Genomic DNA, 13,336 nt, shown 5'->3' with positions numbered 1-13,336 from the left:
AGAATGTGAGGGCAGGGGAAGCAAGTATGTATTCAAAATGCTTAAAGTAAAGGTAAAGGTTTTCCCCTCACATTAAGTCCAGTCGTGTCTGACTCTGGGGTGGTGGTGCTCATCTCCATTTCTAAGCCAAAGAGCCAGCATTGTCTGTAGACACCTCCAAGGTCATGTGGCTGGCATAACTGCATGGAGCATTGTTACCTTCCTGCCAAAACAGTACCTACTGATCTACTCACATTTGCATGTTTTCAAACTGCTAGGTTGGCAGGAGATGGGCTAACAGTGGGAGCTCACGCTGCTCCTCAGATTTGAACCTGCGACCTTTCAGTCAGCAAGTTCAGCAGCTCGGCACTTCAACCCACTATGCCAAAATGCTTTAAAAAGGCAAATTAAATGTTTTCCTCCAGAAAGGTCTAATAGGCCATTCTGTCGCAAAAGCTGTTGAGCTGCTCATGATAAAGACTATGAAAAAGGGGAAATACGGGTAGAGAACTAAACAAGATTCAGCTACTATTGGAAGGATGATCTTGATTCAGGAAGGATTTATGCTCAGTGTAAGCTAGTTATCTTCGTTGTCTCTGTAGGAGCTCCTAGAGTAATCTCTGGATCCTCCATAGCCACCGCTTCTGTTGTCCTATTGGCCACCTACATATCCTCTACCTCCTCTAGAGGATCCACGGCCATGGCATCTGCCTCCTGAAGAGCCACGGGAAGATTTGCCAGCCTGGTCAACTCTGATCTGATGGCCATCCACAGATTCTCCATTCATGGCTCTCATGGCATCCTTAGCATCTTCAGGGCAGCAATCTATTTCGATATAAATAAAAATGTCATGTTCGTTTGTGGGATTAACATAATGCAAAAACCACTGGACAAATTGACACCAAATTTAAGCACAACACACCTATCAGGCCAACAAATGACCATCACTCATAAAAACACTGAAAAACGTGGTGGAAGGGACTTAAAAAGCCAAAAGTTAAAGAATATATTAAAACGTATGCACAAAACCACGCACACACATACATATACACAAACACACATATATACACATATACACAGATATATACATATACACATATATATACACACACAAAACACATATACACAGACTGGGCCACAGCAACGCATGGCAGGGGACGGCTAGTGAATGTTTGTACATGTGTATATGGCAGCGTTCTGATTGGCTGCCACTTTCATAGGCTACTGAGACCAGCACGGGTGACAGACCTGGACCAAACTTGGCACACATAACCCCCATGACCCCCTTTATGACCTGGTGAGGTTTGGGAGAGGACAGACAAAGGATGTTGGGGTTTTTAGTACTTTCAAAACCTTCAGTTCCCAAAGACCACTGCAGCCCCCAACAAAGTCCGATAAAGACCAAACTTGGCGCACAGTAGGTAATAAAGCCAAACCCCCTGGACTGCTGAGTCTCTGTCTTTTACCACCACAACTTCTGCAATGTCTCCATAGGGGGAGAACAACTGCTCCAGATTCTGCTCATTGGTGTCAAAAATGAATCCTCCAATGAAGAGCTTTCCTCCATCTGATGCCATTGTTCAAGTGATCAGTCTTGGAGGAGGTGATGCGCAAAGAGCCATTAGCCACTGAGGCAGGAGAAAGGAGCATGATGGCAGCAAGAAAGAGCAGTTTGACTCCACTTTAGCCACCATGCTATAGAATCCCGGGAGTTGTAGTTTGGAATCAGTGGAGAAATGTACATTTTTTTCTGTTGGTATCCATTTTTATTATCTCCTATACTGTAATTTTATGTAATTGTTTGAAGCTACTATAATCTGCATAGTAGTGCAGAAATGCATAATTATACTGTTAGCAATCAAAAATTTGAAGTTAATGATTTGGAATACAACTGCCAATCCATATGGGACAAGCATATATCAAAATCTACATGAGATTCTGTGCAAGGGGTGTACGGGTGGGTGTTTAATAATGTCTCACAGCCCAGTGATGAATTTGGAGAGTGCAAGGGGGGGGGGGGTGGATTCTGAGAAGTGTAACAGAACCAAAATTGATAGTGTCTTCAGAGCAGACATGTATTTGATTGCTTTTTTGTGTAATTAATCCATTGAGTCTACTAAATGTAGCAGATATTTATGTGCACGGATGTGTGTGAATTCAAGCTCAGAGAAGCTACATTTCCAAAGTTTCCAACCTCCAGTGCTTTATACTTTGCTTCAGTGGCAATTACCTTAAAAGGAGATCATAGTCCACATACAACGGAAAAAGTAATGACAGTAATTAAAAGTGCATTCTCCCCTAAGTGCCAGTGAATCAGTATGGATCGAACAACCTGGAGAGCGGATTTCTTTCTGTTATCTGACACTAGGATAATTGTACAAGATGAGCCGTTAAGCACTCAAAGGCCGTATTTTTTCAGGGTTTTGAAAGCTGGAGTAATTAAAATGTGAGGTTGCTGGGTTTTGCTCAGCAAGTAAAAACAGACTCAACTCCAAATATAGAATCTAAACCAGTGGTTCCCAACCTTTGTTTGACCAGGAACCACTTGACCATGGACCACTTTGACCAGCAACCACTCCCCAACATTAGCTCCCAAAGGGTTACGAATTGGTTTTTTGTCAACTTTAATTTGGTTTGGTTATTTGGAGTGCTGATTCAGAAAATTGCATTGGATAGACCACATCAGTTCTAGTTTCTGATACAGAACATGTGCCACCCAGTAGTCGCCATCTGCTCGCCCACAGAAAACCATATTTAATCATCTAGAGCTGATGTGGTAGGAGTAATCTTTCATGCGTAGTCAGCCTCTCCCCTCCCGACATCACCATTGCATTGGCACTATAAGCAGGTTGTGCAAGATCAGTCGGTCTCGTTGCTGCATGGTTTCGAGGCAACAGTGTAGTAATGGTGAGGTCACACACCATATTTTCGTTCTTGCAGACCACTGTTGGTCCACAGACCACAGGTTGGGAACCACTTATCTAAACCAAATGCTGAGGAGACGTGCTTCTTGGACGCTTGTGGACCAAGTGGCCATCCCACCATATGTTTCTACTCCAGGCTTGGCAGACAACAGAAGACTGAGATGGCAACAGTGACAAGCTTAGATATGTCTCCATAGACTATCTGCATGCTCTGTACTCATCTTGTAGGCACAGATACTGTAAGTGATAAAACAATGTATTAAAGATGAATTTGACAATGGCTCCTAAATGAGGGGATAATAGAAGATCCCTTACGGAATTAAGATGTGCGTACCGGCATACCTGAAGAGCTGTTTCGAGGAATAAAGAAAAACTACATTGCATATGTTAAAAGATTTCAAAATGATCCAGTGCTCTATATTGCATGGGGACAATGGGATGAGGGAAGGATGTCAGCACTGAACGAGAGGTTGTTAAAAATGGTGGGAGTGAGCCATTACGAGCAAAATAACAAGTTATCTCTGCATAAAAGAAGGATGGGGAAAATCATTTGGGATTAAAATTGAAGCCGTTTAGATCTCACTGGAACATTAAACAGTGGTATTAAAGATAACTTCCTCCCCCTTCCCTCCCTTTACTGCATAGATACAGGATGGGTGATCCCTGACTTAAAAACTGGTCATGTGAAAGGGATCTAGTGGACAACAAGTTGAACATGAGCCAACAATGCGATGCAGCAGCTAAAAAAGCCAATGGGATTTTGGGCTGCAGCAGACAGAGTGTGATGTCTAGATCAAGGGAATTTTGTGTGTGTGTATGTGCATGTGTCAGAAGTGACTTGGTGTATGAGATGCAGAGCCAATCTTAAGAAATGGGGCTACAAAGTGGAATCCACGACATTTGAGTGTGGAGAAAAGCAAACCACTGACCACCTGCTGCAATGCAACCTGAGCCCTGCTACATGCACAATGGGGGACCTTCTTGCAGCAACACCAGAGGCACTCCAAGTGGCCAGATACTGGTCAAAGGACATTTAATCAACTACCAAGCTTGCTAACTTTGTGTTTTGTCTGTTTGTTTTGTTAAAAATATAATACAACTGTCTGGTTGCTCCTGACACAATAAATAAACTTCTGGTGTGAGAGAACTGGCCGTCTGCAAGGACGTTGCTCAGGGGATGCCCGGATGTTTTGATGTTTTACCATCCTTGCAGGAGGCTTCTCTCCCCACATGGGAAGCTGGAGCTGACAGATATGTATTTTGTAGCACTCTCCCCAGATTCAAATCTTCGACCTGTCAGTCTTCAGTCCTGCCAGCACAAGGGTTTAACCCACTGCGACACTGAGAGCAGTGGGTTAAATTAGTGGGAAATTATGGTCCCACTTTGGTCAGACCTCCTCACCTGGAATCACAACCCCTGTGTCCAATTTTGGGCAAAGCAATTCAAGAGGGACATTGTCTCTAAGCTGGAAAATGTTCAGATGAGGGCAACTGAAATGATCAAAGTTCTGGAGACCATGAATCCCTCTGAGGAGTGGCTTAAAGAGCTGGGTCTGTTTAGCTTCAGAAAAGAAGGTTGAGAGGAGCTGTGATTGCCATGTTTAAATATCTGAAAGGATGTTATGAGGAAGAGGGAGCAGGCTTCCTTTCTGCTGCCCTGGAGACTACGACTCAGAGCAGTGGATTCAAATGAGAGGAAAGGAGATTCCACCTGAACATTAGGAAGAATTTCCTAACCATAAGAAGAGCTGTTCAACTGTGAAACTCTCTGCCTCAGAGTGTGGTGAAAGCTCCTTCCTTGGAGGCTTAAAAATAGAGAATGGATGGCCATATGTCGGGGGTGCTTTGATTGTGCTTTTTCTTCATGGCAGAAGGAGGTTGGATTGGATGGCCCATGCAGTCTCTTCCAACTTTGTGATTCCCACATGGACTCCTCACTGCTTGTGATGGCAAAGTCTGAGGTCATCTTGGCAGCATCATTCCTCCAGTAACGAGTCTTCTTGCTCTGTACACGCTGAAGTGCCAGAGGACCATGTTGCTCACTCCCAGGCATTTTCCTTTCCAATACTCATGGATCTACATCAACAGAACCCTTTTCTTACTGCTTTCTCTTTTTCAGTTGTTCAGCAGACAAATAAGATATAAGATGGTGTATCTTTGCAGTATTTAATGGTGATTGACAATTATCCTGGCATGTGAAGACATCTGTAGTGCTTTGCTACTCTGCATGCCCAGTGTGGAATGCATCTCACCACATTAAAATGGTGGATATGGCTCTTATTGAGACATGGAAGGCACTGAACAGGCTGCACTCTGGCACCACGAGATGCAGAACTAACCTTAAGAAATGGAGCTATAAAGTGCAGTCCATGACATGCGAGTGCAGAGAAGAGCAAACCACAGACCACCTACTACAGTGCAACCTGAGCCCTGCCACATGCACAATGGAGGACCTTCTCATGGCAACACCAGAGGCCCTCCAAGTGGCCAGCTTATTGTCAAAGGACATTTCGCCTATTGCCAAGTTTCAACCCACTGAGCCCTCAGTAGCGCAGGGGGTTAATGCACTGAACTGCTGAACTTGCCAACCAAAAGGTCGACAGTTAAAATCTGGGGAGTGGGGTGAGTTTCCGCTGTTAGCCCCAGCTTCTGCCAACCTAGCAGTTCGAAAACATGCAAATTTGAGTAGATCAATAGGTACCACTTCGGTGGGAAGGTAACGGCTCTCCATGCAGTCATGCCGGCTACATGGCCTAGGAGGCATCTACAGGCAATGCCGGCTCTTTGGCTTGGAAATGGAGATGAGCACCACCCCCCAGAGTTGTACACAACTAGACTTAATGTCAAGGGGAAACCTTTACAAGCTACTAACTATGTGTTTTTAAATGCATTATAACTGCACCCTCAATTCGCTTCTGACATGACAAATAAATAAATAAATCCTGGCATGAATCAAAAGGTCATGAGAATGTGTTTTGTCTTGTAGAGCTGGTATTTCCTATTACCACAAATCTGACAAAGCACCTGTGTCCTCACAATTTTGGTGTGGTTCATGGAACAATAATTTTTTTAAACATAAGCATTTCTTTTTTGTAACAATATTTTTAGGAATTCTGTACATTGAAACATCAGAAAGGAATGATGTCACTATCTCAGCCAACCATGGGGACAATTTTGGAATATTTCAGATTTCCAGATCAGTGATGCACAGCCTCACAGCAACTAGAAAAAAATACACTGTAATCCTATATTAACATAGAACACAACACAAAAATTGTAATTAAAATGGAGGGACGAGGGAAATAAATGATTTCCAACTTTCCAGCTAATGTTTATAGTTATCCCCTTTCCTTACTTCCTCTAAAAATATTCCTTAAAAGAATTCTTACACATTTAGTTAAACTTACTATTCGTTAAATATTAATAAGAATAATCTCTCTCAGTATTCCCTGAATAAAACAATTTCCAGCTTCATCAGAATGACTTCTCTTAGCAACGTTGTGAATGTTTTCATCTCTGCAAGGTCATATAGTTTCATCAACCAGTCTTCTTGTAACTATATAGCCATGTCCTTCTGTTCCTGTATGTAGAGCACTATGGTAACTGTGATCATATATTAGATCATTTGTCCATGTCTCTTCTCCATCTGTTCATCCATTACAGGTCCAGCGGAAAAAGTTCTGGTTTCAGTTTTAATTGTACTATTGTGTTTGTTGACTGCACAAAATATACAGTCACCATTTGAAATGATGCAGAGCTCTTTAGCAAGCTTTGGGTGCATCTACAACAGTGGTTCGCAAACTTTTGTTGACTGGCGACCACTTGACCAGGGACCACTAACTGATGGAAGCCTTTGTCTTCTCTTTAATTTTGTAGGCCATGGATTTAAAGGTTCCGGTACTGGCAAGGAATATCCCAGGAAATGCTGCAATAATCACACACAAAGAAACTGGGCTGTTATATTCAAGCCCTGAGGTAACAAAAATATATATATATGGGGCATGATTCAGTCCTATGCACACTCGTCTGGAAGCAAGCATTCATAGGATTATTCTGTTACGACATTGGGGATTTGTAATTCTAAATCTACTTGCTCATTAATATAATAATATACTTTATTTATATTCCACTCTATCTCCCTGAGGGGACTCAGAGCGGATCACAAAATATTATTATTATTATTATTATTATTATTATTATTATTTGTGGTATTTGTATGTGTGTGTGTGTGTGTGTGTGTGTGTGTGTGTGTATATATATATATATATATATATATATATATATATATATATATATGGCAAACATTCAATGCCGTTATACAATTAATAAAGACAGATAATACATAGACAGAGGCAAGGCTTCCCCCTTTTTCATGTCCGGCATGTGGAGGCTGTGCTCAACTCAGCCATGGGGAGATGCTGTTGTTCCATTTTTCCACGCCGAAGGAAAACTGGGAAAACGTATTGACTTAAGTATAAGCCGAGGGTGAGAAATGTAGCTGCTACTGGTAATCATCAGTAGGTTAAATGTTTTTGAGTATTTACATAAAACTGTAATTTAAGAAAAGACTACCCAACTGTGATTAAACCATCATTCTAACCTCCTTCAATGTAAATGTGCTTACCTATCCTTCCAATAATAATAGAGTTAAATAATAAATGTAATAATAGTAATAATAGAGTAAAATAATAAATGTAATAAAATAATAATGCAGTAAAATAATAAATATAATAAAATAATAATACAGTAAAATAATGTCAATGTAATAATAATAGAGTAAAATAATAAATGTAATAAAAATAATACTAATAACAAAATAAAATAATAAATAACCTTGACTCGAGTGCAAGCCGAGGGGAACTTTTTCAGCCCAAAAAAGGGGCTGAAAAACTAGACTTATACTCTAGTACAGTGTTCCCTTGCTACTTCATGGTTCGCTTTTAGTGGACTCACTGTTTCGCGGGTTTTTGAAAATATTAATAAAAAATAAAAATATAAAACATTTACATCCAGTGGAGGCCAGGGACCCCAGAAGTGTGGTGGCCTGAGGCGCGGTGGGGAAGGTCTGCCTCCCTGGCCTCCACAGACAACAGAAGTGTGGTGGCCTGAGGTGCGGTGGGGAAGGTCTGCCTCCCTGGCCTCCACAGACAACAGAAGTGTGGTGGCCTGAGATGCGGTGGGGAAGACCTGCCTCCCTGGCCTGCTGCCGCCTGCGTAGCTCTGAATGCTCTGCAGGGGTCTGCGGAGGCCAGGGAGGCAGGCAGGTGCCCTTGGGATGAGCTGGGAGGTGGGTAAGGAAGAGTGGGTAAGAAAATAATATATAAAATAATGTATAAATATTAAAATTAATATGGCATCCCTACTTCACAGATTTTCACTTATTGCGGGTGGTCCTGGAACAGAACCCCCGCAATAAGTGACGGAACACTGTATATAAGTTTGTGAGAATTGAGATCTAAAGCTTGGGAATCTGATGTCTGACTTTCAAATGTCCTTTAACCTTTCCCCAAACTCACTTTTCTCTCCCATAAACCCATGCTCTGAGTGGCTTGTAGCGCTGCTAAATTGCACCAACATAATCTTGTTAGGATTCTAAAGCCCAATGCCCCTGGCACCCGAGTAACAGAAGTGGCAACAACAATCAAGAATCAGATTGCCTAGCTTTTAAGCTCCCAGTTTGTCCATTTCACATGCACATTGTTTCCTTGGAAGTTTCACCTTATATCCTAATTAACCCATGGCCTTAATTAGGCTTTGAATGGAGGGGAGCCTGGGAGAATTAATCCTGTTGATTCCATAAATTAGATTTTGACCTCCATCAATAATCAGCTAAGCACAACTTCTTTTTAAAGCTAGCTTAAATAAAAGAGCAGAGTAGAAATGCTTTTTTGTGTGTGTGGGGGGGGGGGGATGCATATGATTAATGCATTTTATTAAGCAAAGTCTCAGGAAGTTGAATTCTCTATTTCCGTTCATCTTTGGCAATACATCTCACCACCCGCACTCTCTCCCATGGAAGGAGGGAAATATTGCACCAAACATTTTCTTCCCGGAGAGCTGATCGTTCTTTGTGGTTTTCCCTAATGAATTGCTTTGTTAACAAAGGCAATTGGCTTCCTTGAAAAAGGATATCTTATGTCTCGCTGCCACCCTACCTCCATCATGTGGGTTGAACAGAAAGACTGTACTTGATTGCAGGCAGTTTTTTAATATATACAAATGTACAAGTACGTTTTGATTTGACAGTTTGTGTGCATACCTTTTAATAGGCTCCATGCAGATCAATTCCATAGTGACTTAGAGTAGGGATGGAAAGAATATTTCAAAATACTCGAAACATTATAGAAAAATACCCATGTTTTTTGTGTATCTAGAAACCATTACAAGAGGAATGCTTTATTTGTCTGGAGCAACTTGAGAAACTGCAAGTCACTTCTGGTGTGAGAGAATCGACCATCTGCAAGGACGTTGCCCAAGGGATGTTTTGATGTTTTACCATCCTTGTGGGATGCAGGAGCTGACAGAGGGAGCTCATCCGCACTCTCCACGGATTTGAACCTCCAACCTGTCAGTCTTCAGTCCTACCGGCACAAGAGTTTTTGCGCCCCTGGGGGCTCCAAGAGAAATGCTGGTCTTTGAAGGTTGGGGTTTATACTCCAAAATTTGCTTGTGCAGGAAATCAAATTTCTGCATATCAACATTGTTTTCTGTACAAAACCACCATATGAATTTTGTACAGAATTTGACCCAAATTGCAAAATACTTCCTTGCAGTAGGAGGAACATAGTTAAAATTATTCATTGCTTCCATAAAAAAAAACTTGGTAAAGAAGTCCGTTTCTAGTGAGCTTTGGAACATTGAGAGGTTTTTAAACCTGGTACTCCTCTTTTCTGTATGCAGAGAGAAAGGACATGGCCACAGGAAAGTCATAAAGGGGGAATGACCACCCACTCTCTCAATAGTAGTAGCAGTTGAATCAATAAGGAGCTCCCGGTGGCACAGTGGGTTAAACCCTTGTGCCAGCAGGACTGAAGACCAACACGTCGGAGGTTCGAATCCGGGGAGAGCGTGGGTGAGCTCCCTCTGTCAGCTCCAGCTCCCCATGTGGGGACATGAGAGAAGCCTCCCACAAGGATAGTAAAACATCAAAACATCCAGGCATCTCCTGGGCAATGCCTTCGCAGACGGCCAATTCTCTCACACCAGAAGCAACTTGCAGTTTCTGAAGTCGCTCCTGACACACAAAAAAGTTAAATTACTCCAAGATTCTAGTTCTGCTCTAAGGAACTTCTTTCTTTTTCAGTGCCTAATATACCTTAATTCCTATCTTGTTTAAACCCAACCTGTGACATCTGTGAAAGAACCATTTAGTCCCCATACACTAAGAGCCAGATTTAATTTTGGAGAGCCACATGCTCTGTGTGTGTAAAAAAACGGGGCTCAGATGTGAGCAGAAATATTCAGGAGATGCATTTCAACAATTGAGAATTTGGGTAGTAAGTACCATGTAAAAACTGGAAAGTTAGGATATGATGAGATGAAGTTGTGGCCATCTATATATATTTAGAGAACCACCAGAAGAACCAGATTTTATTATTTCGGATTCCCTACCCTACCCTAACCTTAACCCTAATCCTGCCCTAGCTAAAGGTTTTCACCTGACGTTAAGTCCAGCCGTGTCCGACTCTGGGGGTTGGTGCTCATCTCCATTTCTAAGTCGAAGAGCCTGCGTTGGCCGTAGATTCCTCCAAGGCCATGTGGCTGGCATGACAGCATGGAGCGCCATTACCTTCCCACTGGATTTATTGATCTACTCAGATTTACATGTTTTCGAACTTCTAGGTTAGCAGAAGCTGGGGTTAACAGCGGGAGCTCACCCCACTCCCCAGATTCAAACCTATGACCTTTTGGTCAGCAAGTTCAGCAGCTCAGTGGTTTAACCCACTGTGCCACCAGGGGCTCCGATTTACTACACCCCTTTTTCTGTCAAAATGTATCCCTCACCCCATCTTTGAACCTGCTGTATATGCCCCTAGTTCTCTAGTAAGTGATATGCAGGGCAGTTCTTCCTCTGTCTCCCTTTCACTTTACTTCACCTATTGACCATGTACCGCTTATAGCCTGGGGGACACGGAAAGAGCCTCCTCAAAGACTGAGTGAATACAGTTGGGTGTCCCCTGGGCAACGTTTCTTGTAAGAGGCTAATCTTTCTAACCTCAGAGCATTGCTCTTTATGCAATTCTTTTGACACGGAAAAACAAAAATCTGTAGACTGCCATGCAGTCACCTTGGGACAGGCCCCTGCCCTCTGATCCTTTGTTATGTATCATAAACATTGACAGTGCAGTGATTATAATGTTAATGATAATTTTCTGTCTTTTCAGGAATTTGTTCAACTGTCCAAAAGCCTGATCAGCGACCCTTGTCTTCAGAGAAAGATTGTAACAAGGGCAAAGGAGTATGTCACAAAGCACCACTCCTGGGAACATGAAAGGAATGCTTATCAAAACTTTGTGTTGAGCCTCCACTGACTTAGTCATTGGATCCGATATCCCTTAAATATCGTAGAGTTGGAAGAGATCGACAGGTCATCAAATCTAATCGCATTCTACCATTGCAGGAAAAGAACAATCAAAGTACTCATTTCAAACAACCATCCAGCCTCTTTCCATAGAGTCCTACTGCATTTTAAGGCAGCAGCATATCCCACTTTCCAACAGCTCTTAGAGTCATGGTAGTTGGAACTTCCCATTACTTTTAACTCCCTCTTTTCTGAATGTGTGGTCAGAAGACATCATCTAAGTCCTCAGTCTGGCAAGAAGGTCGATACTAAACTCCCACAATGATGTCCGTGTTATTTCTTTCCTCCTTAATTTTCATCTAGATGCTTTCAACCTGGCTTCCATGACTTGACTCTCAATCTCTTCAGAAGTGTAGATATCCTTGATACACAGTGCTACTTCAGTTCAACCATGATCATTGATGCATGAAAGAAAGCTTTCTGAGTGGTTGCTCACAGTGTCTGGAGCTCCCTGCCTCCATCTTTTGAATCACAGAAACATAGATGCCTCAAGGACCATCCAGCCCTACACCATTCTGCCATTCAGGAATGCACAAGGCACCCCTGAGAGTGTTGGATTCGGAGTCCATGAGATCAGGGTTCAAATCCCTACTCAGTCAAGGAAAGCTATTGTTCACATTCTCTTGGCCTTAGTGAAAGCCAGTAGCAACAGTTTCAAATATTGCCATAGGGACTAGTGGGCAAACAAAGACCATAGGCTGCATTTTCCCCGTTGTTGTCCTACTTGGAAAGTTCAATAGGCTAAACAGGGAGAATTGTCTCTATTGCTGACAATGACTGGGGTGGGGATGGGTCTCAAGCGTGCTTCATGCAAACAGCTCTTTCAGCTAATGTTTACATGATATAGTTGCTTTATAATGGTACTGAAGACCTCAATAATTTTTGTGAACCTCATAATTTATTTGAACCATGTACTGTCCAAAAAGGGAAAAATAAAATAATATATGGTGTTACCTGATTTTTTTTCCTTGGGGAGGGGTGTTTTTGCTTCTCTCAATCCTTGGCATTTTTAAGCAGCTGTAGTAGAAACCTATGCTTCAAAAATGATTGCAGTTCAATTCCTGCTGGCCTGCCTTTATTTATCCTGCCATTCATGTCCATTTGTTTACACACTCTTTTCTCCCCCCACCTTGAATTTATATGTAAGCTAGAATACACACACACACACACACACACACACACACACATATATATATATATATTCTGGCTTACATATAAATTCAATATATATACACACACGCATGCACGCATATACATACACACACACACACACACACTAGCCATCCCCTGCCGTGCATTGCTGTGGCCCAGTCTGTGTATATGTGTTTTGTGTGTGTGTGTATGTGTGTGTATATATTTGTGTATATGTGTGTGTTTGCGTGTATTTATGTGGTTTTGCACATGCGTTGTAATGTATTTTTTATTTTTTGGCTTTTAAAGTCTCTTCCACTATGCTTTTCAGTGTTTTTATGAGAGATGGTCACTTGTTGGCCTGATAGTTGTCTTGTGTCCAAATTTGGTGTCAATTCGTCCAGTGGTTTTTGAGTTATGTTAATCCCACAAACAAACATTACATTTTTATTTATACAGCTATACACACACACACTTTGGATAGCATAGGGATAGCATACACGCACACATATATGGTGTGTGTGTTGTATGTGTGTTGTGTGTGTATATAAGCTTAGCATAGGGAAAGGTTAACACCCCTTGATGTTTGTTTTTGCTGTCTGCCCCGGTTCAGAAGATTTCACCTCACTTTCCAGTCCCTGTGATAAGGGATTCTGAAAAATTTGGCTTATTGTAGTAACAAGGATTGGTGGGAAAGCTGCAGTTGAGACTCTTTTTCCCC

General features: G+C 42.0%; 1 protein-coding gene across 3 annotated transcripts in view; it reads left to right on the top strand.

The window, feature by feature from the left end:
* Window positions 1-12,437, top strand: part of GLT1D1 (glycosyltransferase 1 domain containing 1) — a 70,630-nt gene extending 58,193 nt beyond the window's left edge. For 2 of the 3 annotated variants that reach the window (XM_060785597.2, XM_060785594.2), the window contains 2 exons: window positions 6,780-6,878; window positions 11,288-12,437. In XM_060785597.2, coding sequence (XP_060641580.2) covers window positions 6,780-6,878; window positions 11,288-11,434 — 246 coding nt within the window. In that variant the 3' untranslated portion in view covers window positions 11,435-12,437. The remainder of the gene's footprint in view (window positions 1-6,779; window positions 6,879-11,287) is intronic. The other variant, XM_060785595.2, reaches the window with a different exon arrangement.
* The last annotated feature ends 899 nt before the right edge of the window (window positions 12,438-13,336 follow it).

This window comes from Anolis sagrei, chromosome X, assembly GCF_037176765.1.
Source record: "Anolis sagrei isolate rAnoSag1 chromosome X, rAnoSag1.mat, whole genome shotgun sequence".
In the NCBI taxonomy this organism is placed as follows: Eukaryota; Metazoa; Chordata; class Lepidosauria; order Squamata; family Dactyloidae; genus Anolis; species Anolis sagrei.
This window is presented reverse-complemented; position numbering and strand designations above follow the sequence as displayed.